Genomic DNA, 17,856 nt, shown 5'->3' with positions numbered 1-17,856 from the left:
TTTGCAAAGTGGTTTCTTATAATGCAATACATTTCTGTCTGTTAATTTTCACTGATATATATATACTGTATATATGCCCTTCACTGATTTATATGCCCTTTACTGCATCATATGCATTTTTGCACACATTTCTTGGTCAAATGTCTGCATTTTTAAGTTCAGAAGTGTGAATTTCAAAGGATGGCCGTGCTTCATAGCACTCATGGACTTCCAAGGAAGCTGACTTTTGGAAGGCTATGCTGTGCATAGTCATAAACTGTGGAACTCATTCCCATAGGAAGCAGTAATGGCCACCAACCTAGATGGCTTTAAAAGATCAGACAAATTCATGGAGGAGAGCAGTGGCGTAGCACGATTTGCCGGCACCCAGGGCAGGACAGAACACACTAACCCTGCCCTCGCCACCGCCGCTGGGTGGGAAGAGGGTGAGCACTCTCCGCACCCTGTCCCTGTCCAGCACAAGGGTCCGCCTGTCATGTTGCCCGGGTGGCCTTGTCTGGGCATACCAGGACTTCCATACACACTGGCCAGGCTCACACCCCGGGGAAGTCACTTTGCTTGCCCTGGATGTGTGAGGTCAGTCTGACCCCACCCATCAGCAAGAGAATATGGGCTATTGGATTGGTTGTTTATCTATAAGCAGTGGTTCCCAACCTTTTCTTGGCTATGCCCCACCTAAGCATCTCTAAAATCCTGATCCCCTCCCCCCGTTTTTTATTCTTATTATTCAAAAAGTGAATTCCTGTTCACGTGGAGGAAGCCTAAAAGGCCATTCACTGTTAATAACTCATTCTCAAATTGCCCCCCCTTAAAAATCAAATTGCCCCCCTGTGAGGTGTGTGCCCCACGTTGGGAACCACAGATCTATAGGTGGTGATTTTTTTGTTTTGTTTTTTGGACTACCTGTTGTCTGCAGTGTTGGAGGAGTCGGCAGCTGGATTTCACACACCGAGATGATCTAGCAAGACAAAACTTGGGCTTTTAAGTTTCTAGCCCACATTAAGGATTCTCTGCATGGTGTGGGTGCAACTGCAGGTAGGTGGCTCCCAAACCTTGCTGCAAGTACACAGAAGAAGATCCTGAAATCTCACTGATGTCAATGGAATGTCCCTGTTTCTAACTTCTCGTTGATCAGTCACCAAGGCAATCTGATGCATATTTACTCAGAGGTAAGCCCCCTGGGCCTTATTCCCAGGTTAGGGATGTGTTGGCTTGCAGCCTGCACCACCGCTTTATTTTTCTATTTAAAGGCTCGCCTGTGGGGTCAGAACGGCAGGAGTATTCCTTTTCGGGTCACTTCCTCTTGAAACGAACCAGGAGGCAAAAAGTTCAGCTTAACACACGCCCAGTATTGGAGGGGAGCTGAGGTCGTGGCAGAGAACTGGAAAAAATGTGAAAGGAATGTGGCAAGACATTCAGAATCAAAGGGAGCAAAATGAAAATCAGATGCTTCTCTCGCTCTCTCTCTTTGGACATGCATAAGTCTTATTCCTTACATAGGATTTCCAGGGTGATGTATGGAAGGGCCCATAGCTCAGCGGCAGAGCATCTGCCTTGCATGCAGGAAGTTCCAGGTTCAATCCTCAGCATCTCCAGGAAGGGCTAGGAGCATAGCTGTCAACTTTCAGATTTGAAAATAAGGGATCAGCAGCCTCACCTGTCCCGGGGACAGTCTACGGGATATCTAACAATCCGGGATAGCAGTGGGAAGCAGCAGGAAACGGCGCTGGAATAAGGGAATTTCCCACAAAAAAAGGGAAGGTTGACAGCTATGGCTAGGAGAGACACCCTATCCAAAACCCTGGAGAGCTGCTGCCAGTCAGTGTAGCCAATACTGAGCTAGATGGACCCCATGGTCAGACTTGCTATAAAGCACCCTCTGATGTTCTTATGAATTGTTAACTCTCCTTGTTTTTAAAGTAAGTTTCTAGCCCTCTCACTTGTGGAGATACAAGGAAAACCCATACAGGCAGGATGCTGCTACAAAGTCTTATTAAGAAGCCGCACAATGAGATTGCTTGAAACGGATCTGGCTACCTGTATTTATGGTCTCAGCTGTTTGGCAGTGATTCTCTGCCTTCCACCACCCAGCCCCGTAAGGCCTCCTCTTCACATCTGGCTCGGTGCCTGGCATCTGTACTACAGCATCTGCATCACAACAGCCACTCATAGTTATGGGAAATGCCTGCAGCCCGAATCCCGTTCTCAGGCTATATTTGAACTGCAAGAGTTTTCTCTCTCCAGCTTTTGGGAAGCGGCACTTGAGGGGGGGTGTGTGTGCTGAGGCACTGGGGTTCCCAGCTGGAGTGGTTGGGAAGAAGCATCTCTCTGAGCCTTCAGATCAGTTTGCAGATGTTGTTAAGGAAATAGATGGTCTCCTACCCTAAACATTCTCACCATCCATGGAGGGGGGAAAAGCTTATTTATCATTTTTTGGTCAAGGGCTAGCTGAAATCAGCTGATAAATTTCCCTCGGAAAGAGAGCAATCCCAAACAATGTTTAAGGCATAACAAACGACTCAAGGTCTTCAAAGCAGTGAGGCAAACTTTTTTTTAATAACCTTGTTTGGCATGTACATACCCAGTGATTCAGGACAGAGGATGAGGCAGGAAGGAGAAAAAAGTCACCAATTAACTTGCAAGATTTTGACTTTAAAATGTTTTGGCTTTCTCAGAGCCCAGAACATGAGATTGGCAATAAAACAATAAGAATCTCTTTTAAAAAAAATAAAAATTGTTCTACTACCGGGGTTGGGGTGGGGTAAATACCGCAGGCAAGGTCTGATGTTTAGCCCCAAAGAGCTCTGAAACTAGCATCTGTGTATAAAAATTATAATCTCGTGACTTTTAAAACTAGACCTGTGCTATTTTAGGAGGCACCAGTTTATTGTTTCTGAAACCTTAGCAATCGTTCCGTTCTTCCCCGCAATCTTACCACCTGTGTTTCCAAGGGAGGTTAGGTGGGTTTGGGTGTAGTGAGGAGTACCAGCCCCCACCAACCCCCCCCCCCACCCGCCCCATTGCAATCCTAAGTCTTCTTTCCATTTCTAGGCAAATAGTTCTTTTCACACAGAGAGTGGGGGAAGTTGAAGAGGGGATCTTTATAAGGCAAGAATTGAACAGGCCCTTGAGAAGGAAATCAATCTGTTCAGCAGCATCTCAAAGGCATCTCTCCTCTGGCAGGAGACTTGGGCTTGGCCACTGGCAGACTGACTAAGCAGCCGCTGCTGCAAATCATTCATTTCAAAATATCTATATACACGTTCGCTCCTGGCAACGCCAGGCATGACATGGCAAATCCCAACAGCACACGCAGTCTTCCAATGCAGAGTCAGTTTCCGCAACCCGTTTCCGCAACAACCTCCTGGGAAGGCTCCCTGCTCAAGCCACTGATAGGCTCCCTCGCTGGCTCCAACAGCCTATCAGAAGACTCGCCCCGGCTTTCCAGTTTTGCATAGTTGACCAGGCCAATGTGGTCGAGTCTAGGCCAGCTCCTGTGCTTCCTGTCTTTGACTGGCGCCACCAACACTACCCCTGGCTGGCCGAGATCCAGGGACTTGGAGTGACCCGCATTAGGGATCTGAGTGTCTGAGCTGAATCCCCTCTTTGTGCATTCGGGGTTCAGAAGTCTTTCCACCGAGGTGGCTGAGGAAGGCTCAACATTATCCATATCGATAACCACGTGGCTGCCTCTGAGCTCGCTTCTCCGGGGAGCCGTGGCATTGCACCCCGGGAGGACGGTCCACGAGAGCCTCAACACCTCGTCCTTCTCCTCTGGCAAGCGGAGGCAATTGCCTTCCAAGTCCCGGATGGCTGCTCGAGAAACTTGCTGGCTTTCAAGGAGACAGTTGTTGAGTTTAATGAGAGGCAGAGACAGGGCATTGACGGCTGAGATGACTGACTCCGCGCCATGGGCGAAAGGGAGGCCACGGTTATCCGGCGCGGCATTGCCAGAATCCGAGCGGACGCTCAGGAGGGAAAGGGACGGCGAGATGCTCTTGTGGAACTGGGTGGTGGCCTGTAGCCTGTTTGAGTCGTAAGCATTGGGCCACTTGGCGGCTGGGCTGGAGCAAGACTGGAAGCCACTGGAGGAGAGGTCCACCTCGTAGCAACCTTCCACGCAGTCTGCGTTCGCCTGGACAGAGGACAAGGTAGGCCTCCTCTGAAAGTAGCTGCTTGCCTGGCTGGTGTCCTGTGGGAGCCTCAGACTCATGGAGTAGAGCTCCCTCTGCATCAGCAAGCGGGTCTCCATGTCTCTGTTCTCGTATAGCATGGTGTTGGCACAGATGAAGATGAAGAGGCCGATGCCCATGATGACAGGCCCAATGAGCTTAAGCTTCTCGCTGTGAGGTAAGGGGCGGGGGTGGGCAAAGGCCTTCACTTCCTTCTTGATCTCATCGGTGGCGCTGGCGTTGCCCGGCCGGCTGCCTCCTGCGGACCTGGCACGGTGAGGCCAGTAGCCGATGACAGCGATGGTCATGCCCACCAACACCACTGAGACGCCCACCATCACAAAGGCTCCCGAGGTAGAGCGCATGCGCAGCTGGCCCTTCACGGTCACCTCGGAGGGGGCCTTGCGCCGGAACCTGCGCCGGTGCCATCGGGAAGGGGCGCTGGCGGGTGTTGCGGGTGCGTTCCCTGAAGGGGGCTGGTTCTTCATGGCTCTTGTGGCTTCAGCAGGGCCTCTGGCTGTCACCATCCCCACGTCGTCCGCCAGCCATCTTGACAACAAAGAGAGAAAGTGTTAAGGAGAGGGAGGCATGGGAAAGAAGCAGAGGTCACTTGTCCAAACTCTCCCTCCACTGGGAAATAGTAGCAATAATACACTCGCACCCCACCCTACTTCCTGGCGCATAGGAATCTGACTTCTACCAGTTCAGATGATTGATCTGCCTAGCTCAATATAAGGATGGGGAATGTGTGGCCCTCCGGATGTTGTTGGACTACAACTCACATCAGCCCTAGCCAGAGTGATCAATGGTAAGCAGTGATGGAAGTTGTAGTCAGAAACATCTGGAGGGACCTGTCCTTGGTCTACACTGACTGGCAGCAGTTATAATTATTATTATTTATTGAATTTATATATCGCCCTATACCCGGAGGTCTCAGGGTGGTTCACAGAACAAAATCAAAATATAAAACCACAAAATATATAATCAAAATAAAAACAACAACCCAATAACCCCTAGGGTCTTTTTCAGTCCTAGGTGGATATGTCAGGGATTGAACTTGCTACCTTCTGGATTCCCAGGTGCTCCACCACTGAGCTATAGAGCATCTTAATGTCAGGGCTGTGGGTTTGAATCCCACATTGGGTAAAGGTTTCCTGCATTGCAGGGGGTTGGACTAGATGATCCTCATGGTCCCTTCCAACTCTACGATTCTATGGCACTTCCCTTTCCTTTGGCAAAGTTTATCCAAACACGGTGTCCTCAAGGTGCCCTGCCCCTAAAGTACAATCCTCCCCCAATATTCCCAGGTCATGGTTTGAAGGCATGTGATGCTGCCACCTTCTTGAAGCTAAGCAAGTCCTGAACTGGTCACTGCCTGGAGGGAAAACCACAGTGGAACACAAAGCATAAACCACCTTCATTTCTATGACTAAAGAAACGTGGGATATAATATACACATTATCTCTGCATAGCATGCATAATATATAAATAACAGTGCAATAAGTGTTATAGACTCCATTTTAAAAGGTACTTTTTTATGTTGCTGCATCCCCCAAGAAGATATTTACAAATTGAAACTTCTCTAGGCTTATGTTTTAAACATAAAGGCAAGTTCTCTGCAGAATCTTTGCATATAAGGCCATCCGCCCACCAGCCCCCCCCATCAATTTACCCAATCCACCAAGGGTGGCACAAACAGAGAAAAGAGGTGCTGCAATGCCAGCAGAATGAAATAGCAAAAGAGCTCAGGCAAGTGAGCCAAGCTGCGTTTTACAGGAGGGAAGTGAGGGGAGTCACTGGCCAAACTAACCTATGAGGAATGTCCTTCCCAAATGCAGCAACCAACCGTACCAAAACAACTCAACAGGTGGCGTATATCTATGCCATTCAATGACCATAGTTAAGAGGAACTATAGTGCGTTGGGACTTAAGCAACATGGCAAGCTGCGGTTGGTCTAAATCAGAAACGAAACCTTTCAGACCTCCTTGCATCTGAACTGTACCGGAGAAGATATAGGTGTGGGTGGGTGTGTAAACTCAGGGTTTACCTAGGCTCATTCACATAACACTAATTATGGTTAAGTATTACCTCTGAACCAACACATTCTTATTAATAAATTTCAGGAGTGGGTCTTATTTTAGTTGTTGGGGGCTCAAAGTGGATCTCAGGCCAGAAGCCATCGGGGCACCACTTTGTTCTGTTCAAGAGGCAGAAGGAGTACCAGAAAATCCAACAGAAAACTCCTCCTTTCCATGTTCTTCATTTGAAGGTATTATGAGTCTCCCAGGAAGGAATTAAGTGTTTGAACTTTAGAATGTAAAATGTGTTCTTGTCCCAAACTGTCAACCTACGACAATTTCTAGGAAGGAGATTTTTTTATTTATATATAGAGAGAAAAGATGTCGGGGAGAGGCAAGATAACATTTCAAACTCAGCTAATCTTTTGGCAACATGAATTTAAGCCCTTCCTCTTGACGGAGCAACCCCCTGCAGCTAACCTTTGTCTCTTCCAGGTGCCAGCCAGCAGAAAAAAAATCCACCATAACAGGCGTTTCTAAGCTTGCCTTCAAATTTTCCAGAGATTATTTCCCGCTGCCTGCCCCACTTCAGCCTGCAGTGGCTTGAAATGTGCTTGTCCCGTCAGCCTGCTGCTGAGAATAACTCACTTTAATTACCATCTCAGATGTGACCTACCTTAAACCGTTACAGTAAGCTGCTTAATCTCCTGCTGACAAGGTAGGTGGTACCAGCCCTTCCAAACTTTTTCTTTTTGCAAAACCCATGAGGCGCCATTGCAAATTACCATCACATGTTGTTGGGTCAAGCAGGGACAGCCTCTTCCTTGAAAGATTTCACTGTCAAGGGGTCCTTGGCGTCAGGGTCTAAGCATCGCCATGAGGGGGGGCTCAGATTCAGCCCACTCACAGGCCACCCCCATTGGTGTAGGCAGCTCTCAGTGCCTGCTTCTATACTGCCCTGCCTCTTCTCAGACTCCTCTCATAGTTTTCTCCTGTTCCAAATGCATGCAGGAGGATGCGATCCCAGAATCTGCCAGGGCCCTTTCAGGCAGCGGCCACCAACTGTGGGCGCCGGTCACAAAATGGCTGCCGCGGTGTTTATGGCCCAACGCAAAATGGCTGCCGTGGCAGGGCACAGCGGAATGCAACATGGCTGCCGTGCCCAAAATAACTGCAACATCTAAAAGAGTGGGGGGGGGGGAGCAGGACCACAAAATGGATGCAGGTATGCCCCCCCCTCCGTTAACAGAAAAGGCAACTATATCAGCCACCACTGCACTAACTCACAGAAAGAAACCCTTTGCCCCAGGGTATTGTGGAAGAGTTCATGGTCTTCTAGCGTTTCCAGTCATTTCAATGGAGCTTGAGCAGGGGAGCTTGCCACAGGGCACTACCCAAGCCACTGAAATAAACGGGATAGCTGAAAGCACACGGGCTCTGGCACAATTCCCGTTTGTTTCAGGAGGACTTGCTGTTGGGATTACGCCTTGTGGCAATAAACTGTTGTACAGCTGTTAGCCGTCACACAATCAGCTGGTCCTCTTTTGCGAAGAACAGCCTTGAATGCTTGACTTTAAGTTTCCCTGCATGCTCTGGTCAAAGTCTACCTTGATTTCTGCCTTTCCTAACTAGCAATGAATCAACTTCACCATTTCCCCTCTAGGGCTGGGTGATAGATTGATATATTGTCCCAAACTGGTTTGTAGTCCATATAGTGTTATTGGTTTCATAATTTTTGACCTGGCAATATATTGTGAATTATTATGTTTGTGTGTGCTATGCAAAAATCACAATGTGGGGGAAACCCAAAGCCAGCCAATGCCTCTACATAAAAAAGGTAAAGGACCCCTGACTGTTAAGTCCAGTCACGAACGACTCTGGGGTTGCGGTGCTCATCTCGCTTTACTGGCCGAGGGAGCCGACCTTTGTCTGCAGACAGTTTTTCTGGGTCATGTGACCAGCATGACTAAGCCGCTTCTGGCGAAACCAGAGCAGCGCACGGAAACGCCATTTACCTTCCTGCCGGAGTGGTACCTATTTATCTACTTGCACTTTGTGCTTTCAAACTGCTAGGTTGGCAGGAGCAGGGACTGAGCAATGGGAGCTCACCCCATCGCTGGGATTCGAACCGCCGACCTTCTGATCGGCAAGCCCTAGGCTCTGTGGTTTAGACCACAGCGCTACCAGCGTCCCTACATATTTCAGACATCGTGATATATTGGTAACATATCGCGATATTTAGCTGGTGGCATGTCACGATGCTGAAAACCAGCTATTGCCCAACCCTATTTCCCGTGTAGACCATTGAAGTTGTGGTTACATTATTCCACTACGGAGAGGAGTAGTACTGAACTGTGGGAAACAGGAGGGCAAATCCAAGTACTCTGATCTCCACTCAAGGTCCTCCTTTAATGTTATGACGTCTAAATACATGGAAAGGGCTGAGACCAGGTCCCTAGGCACACAAACCAAAGGTCAATAGGTCGAGATCAAGGAAGGATATAGTTAGCTAACTCTGGTGCAAAAAATAAAAAGAAATGCCTAGACTTTCAATTTGGCCCCGTGCTAAAAGGCAGCGTTTATATGTCATCTGAAAACAACCTCGATTCGTCTGGCATCAGCCAAAGTTGAATTTAAAAAGCCGAGGAAAAAGGGAACACAAAGCAGAGCTGGGAAAGGCTGTTCTTTGTATGGAGTTCAAGAGCATGGCTTTATTATTAGAATTCCCAAGAAAGGTTGCGTAAGATATATATGTCTAGGACTCTTTGACATTGTCGCTCAAGTTAACTGATTAATTCTATACTTTACAGCAAGGCACATTCGACTTAGCTAAATATAAAGTCAGCAAAGGAGGTTGCTTTCAATGACCATTTGTGATCCAGTTCCAGAATCTACCCACCTCTTATTAAAAAGTACTCTTCCACTCGCCCCTGCCCCAACCACCTCATTTCAGCTTTGGGGAGGTGGGGGTGGCGCTAAGGCTTGCGACAGCTCAAGGGAAGAGAAATGCTCCAGAAATGTATGTGTTATTAGCATCATAGAACATTATGACAGCTTAGTGCCTTGGCTGGGACTCTGAGAGTTTAAGCTTTCAGGTTTTGTAAGATAGCATTTTTCAATTTTTTTAATAAAATGGAATTATTTCCCTAATTCAATGTATCAGAGTTTTGATAGCTGACGTACCATTGGAGTGGGGGAGAACCTTCAGATTTATATACAAAACTGGAGAGGATCTAGGAGCGTTTGGAACTTGCAACAATTTCACCCAAGCAGGAGTTTAATAGCTATTCAGATTCCTCAACAGCAGGGCTGGGGAAGTTCAGGCACTCCAGATGTTGCTGGCCATGCTAGCTGGGGCTGATGGGAGCTGAAGTCCAAAACATCTGGAGGGCCACAGGTTTCCCAGTCCTGCTCTATATAGCAAGACAAAGGGAACTGGATTGGGCTGGCGGACCTGATCCCTGCCCCCCTCCGCTCTCCACATTTGACAGATCAGCTGACTTTTGATGCTTGCATAAATCCATCTGTGGCTCTTTGTTGCAGAGGTCAAGACAAAGGAAGGTGACTATTAATCTAACTCCAGTGCACCTCTCAACACATATAAACGCACCAACCTCAAACCTTCAAAACCACTGTACCTAATGTTTTGCAATCCTGGAAATAAGTGAGCAAAGTTCTGAGCCCTGGGGTACACTGTTTCTGAGTGCGCTTCAAGAAAAAGGCAAAGAGCTGAAGCGCTTGTAAGATGGTTTGCAAGAATCTCTCTCGCTTGCTCGCCAGTAAGTGTTTGTATGTGTGTGTGTCCCCTAGTTCTCCATGCTGCTTTTAACAAGTCTGGAGAGGTAGACAAGAAGCTTTCCCTCTGCTTTGTTGCTTCTCTTATCTCCCGGGACTGATTACACTGAGGCTGCTATCCTATGGCTGCTCAGCCAAATGGTTGGAATTGAACACAGGAATTGCTAAGGGGATAGGCCTGCTCAAACAGTGCTTCTCTCCTAGGAAGCTCCTATGAGCCAAATGCTCCCGTGGGAATCCCTCCTCCCCTAGATGACATTGGCCTGTGGAAACGAGCCTACCTACATCCATCCTAGATCAATAGCAGTAGGGGTTAGATTTGATATGGAACAAAAGGAAGACATAAGGGGAATAAGCACATCCCATATTTACAGTCTGGTGGGTCAGAGGAGGAGACAGACTTGATATGTAGTTTAGCCTGGAAAAGAGGAGAGTGAGAGGAGATACAGCAGCCATCTTCAAATAGATCAAGAGCTGTCACATGAAAAAGGGGAATAAGCTTATTTTCTCCTGCTCTGGAGGGTAGGGCTTGAACCAATGGATTCAAGTTAGAAGAAAGGAGATTCCAACTAAACACCAGGAAGAACTTTCTGACAGTAAGAGCTGTTCAACAGTGGAACGCTCTCCCTTGGGAGGTTGTGGAATCTTCTTCACTGGAGGTTTTTAAGCAGAGGGTGGCTGGCCATCTGTCATGGATGTTTTAGCTGAGATTCCTGCATTGCAGGGGGTTGGACTAGATGACCCTTGGGGTCCCTTCCAACTCTATAATTCTAGGATTCTATAGCAGAGCTCCAAAGGTCTCCAAAGCCTGCTGGTGTAAATTTCAAGGATACAGGTAGCTCCATCTATCCATATGCTGTACGGCAGGGATGGGGAGCCTGGTTCTCCTTCCAGATGTTTCTGGGCTCCAACTCCCATCATCCCTGACCACTGGCCATGGAGACTGGGGGTGATGGGAGCCTGACAACATCTGTCAGGCAACAGGTTTCCCATCTCTGGCCAAGGGAATGTCCAAAATCAACATCAGGACATTCCCACCCCCAAGAAGTTTCTTAACCTAATTAGTTCTAATTTGACTTTTCCTTGTGCTCTGTGATGTGGTTACCATCATGCAGGACCTAAGAGTTCACTAATGTGTGTGAATGATGGCGGCACGCTTTGCAGAAATGCAAAAAGTGGATCAGAGTCAATGCAATGCATTCCAGAAGGATGGTTGCATTGTGCCCGCTATGGAGTCTCCAGTCTGAACCATAGTGATCCTACTCAATTGAAAAGCACAGCGGCCAGAAATTTAAAAATAATAATCAAAAGTTGCAGTCAAATGTAATCATGTGGAGCACATGGGATGCCATTAGCAACGTGGTACTTAGCTAATGGGACGCGGACTTGCCGATCGCATGGTCGGCGGTTCGAATCCCCATGGCGGGGTGCGCTCCCGTCGTTTGGTCCCAGCGCCTGCCAACCTAGCAGTTCGAAAGCACCCCCGGGTGCAAGTAGATAAATAGGGACCGCTTACCAGCGGGAAGGTAAACGGCGTTCCGTGTGCTGCACTGGCTCGCCAGATGCAGCTTGTCACGCTGGCCACGTGACCCGGAACTGTCTGCGGACAGCGCTGGCTCCCGGCCTATAGAGTGAGATGAGCGCACAACCCTAGAGTCTGGCAAGACTGGCCCGTACGGGCAGGGGTATCTTTACCTTTACCTTACTTAGCTAATGATACCAATAATAAAAACGGAAAATATTATTAGCATATCAAGCAACAGCACTTTTCTATACGTAAATACTGCTGTTTGCAGCATTTGCTTTACATTTTATTTCTAACACATTTTAAGGAGATTTTATTGATGGTTAATCCACAGACCACACACCACCGGTCATCACCGTCCTCTCTTTATAGACACCTGCTGAAACTTTTTCTGTTTTGGCAGGCCTATCAAGACATGTGATTTAGTACTCTCTGTCCTTAAATTTACATCATATGTTTTCTTGAGTTTTACTGTTTTTTAGATGGTTTGCTTTAAATAGGTTTCTGTTTTAGCTTTGGTTGTGTTTTAAGTACTCTGGGCTCCTTTGCAAGGAAGGGCAAGAGATACATTTAATAAACACCACCTAGTACTTCTGTAACAGTATGGAAAGGTCGATACCTGCGTCTGCTTCCTCTCCTCCATCCCATCCCATCTCCCCTCCCTATCCTTTCCCCATTTTGTGATGTATCTAACATCTATTAAATGGGAAGGTCTTATTTTGAGCTACAAATGGCTTTGAGTGCATTGGCAGAAAGGCAAATATATAAATGTAGCTACGGAAAGCAGCATAATGTATGCCTAATGATGGAGGTAATGAACACAGGACATCCCAGGCAAAATGGTAACTGTGCTGGCCGACGCTCCGTTGAGATTCAACAGGGTTTTTAGTTGGAGTTTTTAAGTGCAATTTCACTGACGTTTGCAGCTTTATAGCGACTACTTGCACCTTTGCTCCAAAGCCTGACTGCATTACTGGGCAATTAGTGCGGTATTCTGCTTTTTAAAAAGCATTAACTTTTTACATTTGGAATGGAGACGTTTCCTCCAAGCTGATGGGCATTAATCAGGTATCCAGGAGCACGAAAAATATACAACGCCATTGGGGTTCTCGACAGAGCCTTCGCTCCCTACTAGCCTTGCGTCTGATCATGTGCATTAGCATACTCAGCAGATTCTTCTCAAGAGGGAAGGCTAGCTATTTTTGGAAAACTGAGACCTCTTTGCAACATGACAGCTACAAGGAAACACTTAAGATTTCTTGGAACCGAACCATTCTCGAAACTGCTCCAAGGTACCAGTTATACAGTGGAGACCCTAGAAAGGTTGAGCAAGTGCGCATTTGTGATTCTGACTGCCGAGATACCAACTCAGCAGTCGGAATAAATTATACCAGTCGGAAGAAAAGGGTACATTTCCAGTGATCTTTCCTGTTGAGAAAACATAAATAAATCTTGGGGTTTTGGAATTTGCCTGCTGGGCACCAGCAGAATGTGAAACAGGCAACATGGAGCAATGCAGCCAGACCCCCACAGAGCCCTTTAAAAATCCAGTCCTTACTTGTGTAATTCGGGGGAATGGCTGTAGCTCAGAGCTTGTATGCCACAAGAAGAAGAGGAGTTTGGACTTGATATCCCGCCTTTCACTCCCCTTAAGGCAGCGATTCTCAACCTGTGGGTGACCAGATGTTGTTGGACTACAACTCTTATCAGCCCTGAGCTCTGGCCTTGCTAGCTAGTGGTGATGGGAGTTGTAGTTCAACAACATCTGGGGACCTACAGGTTGAGAAAGGCTGCCTTAAGGATTCTCAAAGTGGCTAACAATCTCCTTTCCCTTCCTCCCCCACAACAAACACTCTGTGAGGTGAGTGGGGCTGAGAGACTTCAGAGAAGTGTGACTAGCTGCATGTGGAGGAGCAGGGAAACGAACCCGGTTCACCAGATTACGAGTTCACCACTCTTAACCACTACACCACACAAGTTCCGTCCTTGGTAGCTCAGACTGAACCTCTGAAGAGCTGTTGCCAGTCAGGGTAGACAGTACTGAAGTGGAGGGGCAAATGCATCTGACTCAATATAAGGCAGCTTCCCATCAACTCCTGCTAACATGCTCATCCGTCAGTGATGATGGCAGCTGGAGTGCAACAACACCTGGAAGATGGCAGGTTCCTCACCTCTGCTCTAAAAGTAAAAAAAAAAAAAAAAGGTAAAGGACCCCTGGACGGCTAAGTCCAGTCAAAGGCGACTATGGGGTTAAGGCGCTCATCTTGCTTTCAGGCCAAGGGAGCCGGTGTTTGTCCACAGACAGCTTTCCGGGTCATGTGGCCTGAATATATAACATGACTAAACGACTTCTGGCACAACAGAACACCATGACAGAAACCAGAGCACACAGAAACGCCGTTTACCTTCCCGCCGGAATGGTACCTATTTATCCACTTGCACTGGTGTGCTTTCGAACTGCTAGGTTGGCAGGAGCTGGGACAGAGCAGCGGGAGCTCACCCCGTTGCGGGGATTCGAACCGCCAACCTTCTGATTGGTATGCCCAAGAGGCTCAGTGGTTTAGACCACAGCGCCACCCGCATCCTCTACTCTACTGCAGTGGTAGCACGTCATCCAGCATGAAAGAGGCAGAGATGGGTGTTGCTTGATCCAAATCTGGTAGCAAACTCTGCTTCCACTATTTTTGCCTCCATAACACCCCTCAGCATCATTCGCATCCCCAAAGGAGAGGGGAACGTGCTGCCGAAAGTGGGTGGTTCTACATCAGGGATGGGGATGGAATCGTCAAATCTGATCCCCTACACTGCTGAAACATTAATTCAGAAACAAAGGCATGCCAGAGGACATAGAAAACATTATTTTTCAACTACATGGCAAAAAAAGGTCACAGTGCAGCTCCACCAGATTGAAAACAGCAAACCTCCTGTCCAAATGTCTTTATGTGACCAAATATTAAAAAGTACGAGGAGTCAAAAGGTGGCCTTACACTCCTCCCTTGTTGTTGCAGGCTCAGCTAATTCTGATAACATACTTTCTAGCGAGGCATCATCACCCCCGAAACTGGCAGCTATGGAAAAGGAAACAGCAGCTCTGAACTCTTGACTGCGACTGCACTCATTTCTCCAGTCACCTCCTTCTGTGGAGATGGCGAAGAATCTTAATCATAGGCTGCACCGAGATAGGGGGGGTTTAAAAATAGCCCCCTTTCAACACAGCCTTCTTGTGTCACCTACACTGTAGGGGTAAGGAGGGAACAGCCCTCAAGGACTCCTTGCCCCACTGCCTCTTCCCATATTCCTGCCAATCTTTTACATCTCCATGCCTCAGAAATCCTAAAAATGGAAGGCCCTTCCCAGATCTTCTTGGAACAATAATTTACTTAAGCACTCAGACACAAATCCATCAATTTCTGATGTCCTGGTGTGTGTTTCAGTGCTTCTGTAGCCAAAACAGCACCGCCCATAGCCCAAAATGAGGTTTCAGGAAGCTTGGGGGACACACACACACACAAAAAAAAGACACTGGGGGTAGAGGGAGAAACTAAGGAGGGGAAATTCAAAAATAGCCTGGTGAAGGCTGAGCATGCTCAGTAGCCACAGAATGTTGAGGGGCGTTTATTTTGGAGGGGATGGTGACATAAAGTAGAAGGGGTGACTGGCAGGCTAGAATCTTGAATAGCAAGCCACAGTATTTGTTGCAGATCCCATGTCGCTGCATGACCTGGTCACACCTGGAGGCTATGCCTCCCAAAGCCCATGCAATGTACATGTGTGAGAGAGGACCCTGGCCCAATCAAGGACACCTCCGTGCATGGAGGAACTATGCACCCACCGTGAAGGAATAGGACTTTCAGCCATTTTGTGTTGACTGTGGCCACTGGCCACGTCGACGATGGCTGATGGGTGTTGGAGTCACCAGTTCTCCATCCCTTCACTAAGCCAAGAAGTCAAGCCCCCTCCAGTTCTCTAGTGAAGTCAGAAGCCATTAAGAGATAAAGCGCTTTCCCTCACATTTGTGCTGGGGTCTGGAGAATGTAAGGAGACTCTTCCAAGCAAACTGAGAGGCTTCTGCTGCTTCTTACCATGTCAAATTCACTGAGAGCTCATGGGACAGGATCTGGGTGCTCCTAGGTGCCATGTTCACCAGAGGACCTAAGGTAGAGGCCTGCCCATTCACTTCAAAACAGGAGAAATCAGTGGGATGTGCTCAAAGCCAGCCTTTTGAGATCAAGGCTGTGTGCACCTTGGCAGCTTCAAATACAGTGAGGTTGTTGTGTTTCAAGTCACATTTTTACATTGCTATGCATACCAAGGAGAAGGCAGCGGTGTCTTCACTTGATGCACATTACCTGATCTGTTTCCTGTGCCTGTGACTTCCCCTGTCTGAATGTCTATTCATGGTAGCTGTCATCAGCACATGTGCAATCACGGTTTCAAGTGTACACACCTCAGCTTAGGTTTTCAAATCAGACGGAAGCTGGTTTGAGGGAGAACGCACCAAACAGCAGCGTTTCTCGAGAAACTACAGGATACAGGTGGATTGTGGCCAATGTCAAGCGCACTCGGCTTTATACACCAGCAGTGGGTGTGCACTGGATCAAGATTGAACCGCAACGTGTACACAGCCCAACGTTCCGACTTGAAAGGAGGTTTATTTTGATCAGAATGTCAAGCAGACTGCAAAATCAGCAAGTGAGGAACAGAGAGCCCCTCAGCTCCATGCTAGCTGCTCAGAGGATAATCGCCCAAAGGTGCAAATCACCTCCAAAGGATGTAAATGGCAACATTCACACTGATTTTAATTTTGGACGGCATCCAAAAATGCAGCACCTGCTGGGGTGCCCAGAAGACTCTTTAGTAAAAATGCTACCATCCACCCTACTAGGCTTTGCTTTGAAATCCTTCCTGCTGCCTTCTGTTCCCTGTTACTGTTGTGTAAACAGTGTTGGGCAAGAAACAGGATTAACTTTGCAGTATCCTCGGTGGGGGGTCCACCAACTCTCCTGATTCTGTGAGAACGTTCTGAAAAAGATCACGATGTTGTACTGCTGTAGTGGCAAGAAGCCATCTTTTTTAAAAATGTGATGGTAAACGAGACATTAATTTCAGTGTTCTGCAACAACTTAGAAGAAGATAATTGAAAGGAGACGATGATGAAAAAGATGGAGGCGGGGGATGAGATTAGCAATAGTTTAGGCAAGTAAAAATAAGTAGCAGAATATCCATAAGCAATTCATAACCAACAGATACAAAATCAGTTGCTTATGCAAAGAACATTTTCGCCAGTAGTATCTATTAAAATCGAAAGGAGCTGTTGGATCAGGCCTGTGGTCCATCTAGCCAAGCATCCTGTTCTCTTAAGGGCCAACCCGATGTCTACGGGAAACCCACCAGCAGGAGCTGAGCGAAATGTCAGTCTCCCCACGTGATCTCCCAGCAACTGTGATTCAGAGCCATATTTCCTGCAACAGTGGAGGAAGAACATAGCCTGTAGCCATTGACAGCCTCCACGGATTTGTCTAATCCTTGCTTAAAGTCGTCCAAGCCGGCGGCCATCACCACCTTTTGGGACAGCAAGTCTAACTATGTATTGTGTGAGGAAGCACTTTGCTTCATCCGTCCTGAATCTTCCAACATTCACAGAGATGAATATCGCTTTGTAGCTCATCACATCAGCACATTACAAATATGCTCTGATTTTCCATAAATAGGTGGCTACATTGTCTAATTTCCTGCGCTCTCACTTTGCTAATTGGCTTCAAAAATGTCTTGTGTTCCAAAAAGGGGAAATAGAGCATGCAAAGGATGGCGCTTTCTTTTTATTTTATTTTGCAGGGTCTCCTACAACATGCCCACATGATGCAGTGCACAGTATTATCCATTGCTGCAATTCACCCCCCCCCCTTAGATGAAGATGAGTTTCAGTGAGAGGTGCTTATGCACTGCAGCCTCCGACTTCCTGTTGGACATTAACGCCAAGTTTTAGGACCCCTCCAGGAACCTGCCTCCTGCTTCCTCCAGCTCCATCTTGTCTACACCTGCTGGCAGGAGCTCTCAGGGGTTTCAGGAAGGAGCTTTTTCCCAGCCCTACCTGGAGGTGCCAGGGATGGAACCTAGAACCTTCTGCATGCAAGGCTCTACCACTGATCTATAGTCCTCTGCCTAGATCCCCTCCTGGATCAAACCGCAGCTTCAGGTGTGGGAGATTTTCGTCAGCATTGGGTTTGTTGGAGACGGGGGGAGAAAAACATAAGATGAGACTGCTGGATTGGGCCAATGGACCATCTAGTCCAGCATCCTGTCCTCAGAGCGCCCAGCTGTGAGGAAACCAGCAACAGGATCTGA

General features: G+C 47.7%; 1 protein-coding gene across 3 annotated transcripts in view; it reads right to left on the bottom strand.

Moving 5' to 3' along the window:
- Positions 1-2,537: 2,537 nt before the first annotated feature.
- Positions 2,538-17,856, bottom strand: part of TMEM200B (transmembrane protein 200B) — a 32,527-nt gene continuing 17,208 nt past the window's right edge. For 2 of the 3 annotated variants that reach the window (XM_081015441.1, XM_081015443.1), the window contains exon 3: positions 2,538-4,721. In XM_081015441.1, coding sequence (XP_080871567.1) covers positions 3,332-4,699 — 1,368 coding nt within the window. In that variant the 5' untranslated portion in view covers positions 4,700-4,721 and the 3' untranslated portion in view covers positions 2,538-3,331. Of the gene's footprint in view, positions 4,722-6,867; positions 7,184-17,856 lie in introns of all 3 variants that reach the window. The other variant, XM_081015442.1, reaches the window with a different exon arrangement.

The sequence above is a fragment of the Podarcis pityusensis genome, assembly GCF_964106645.2.
Source record: "Podarcis pityusensis genome assembly, chromosome: 8".
NCBI lineage: Eukaryota > Metazoa > Chordata > Lepidosauria > Squamata > Lacertidae > Podarcis > Podarcis pityusensis.
The sequence above is the reverse complement of the archived record's forward strand: the minus strand, read 5'-3'. Positions and strand labels throughout refer to the sequence as shown.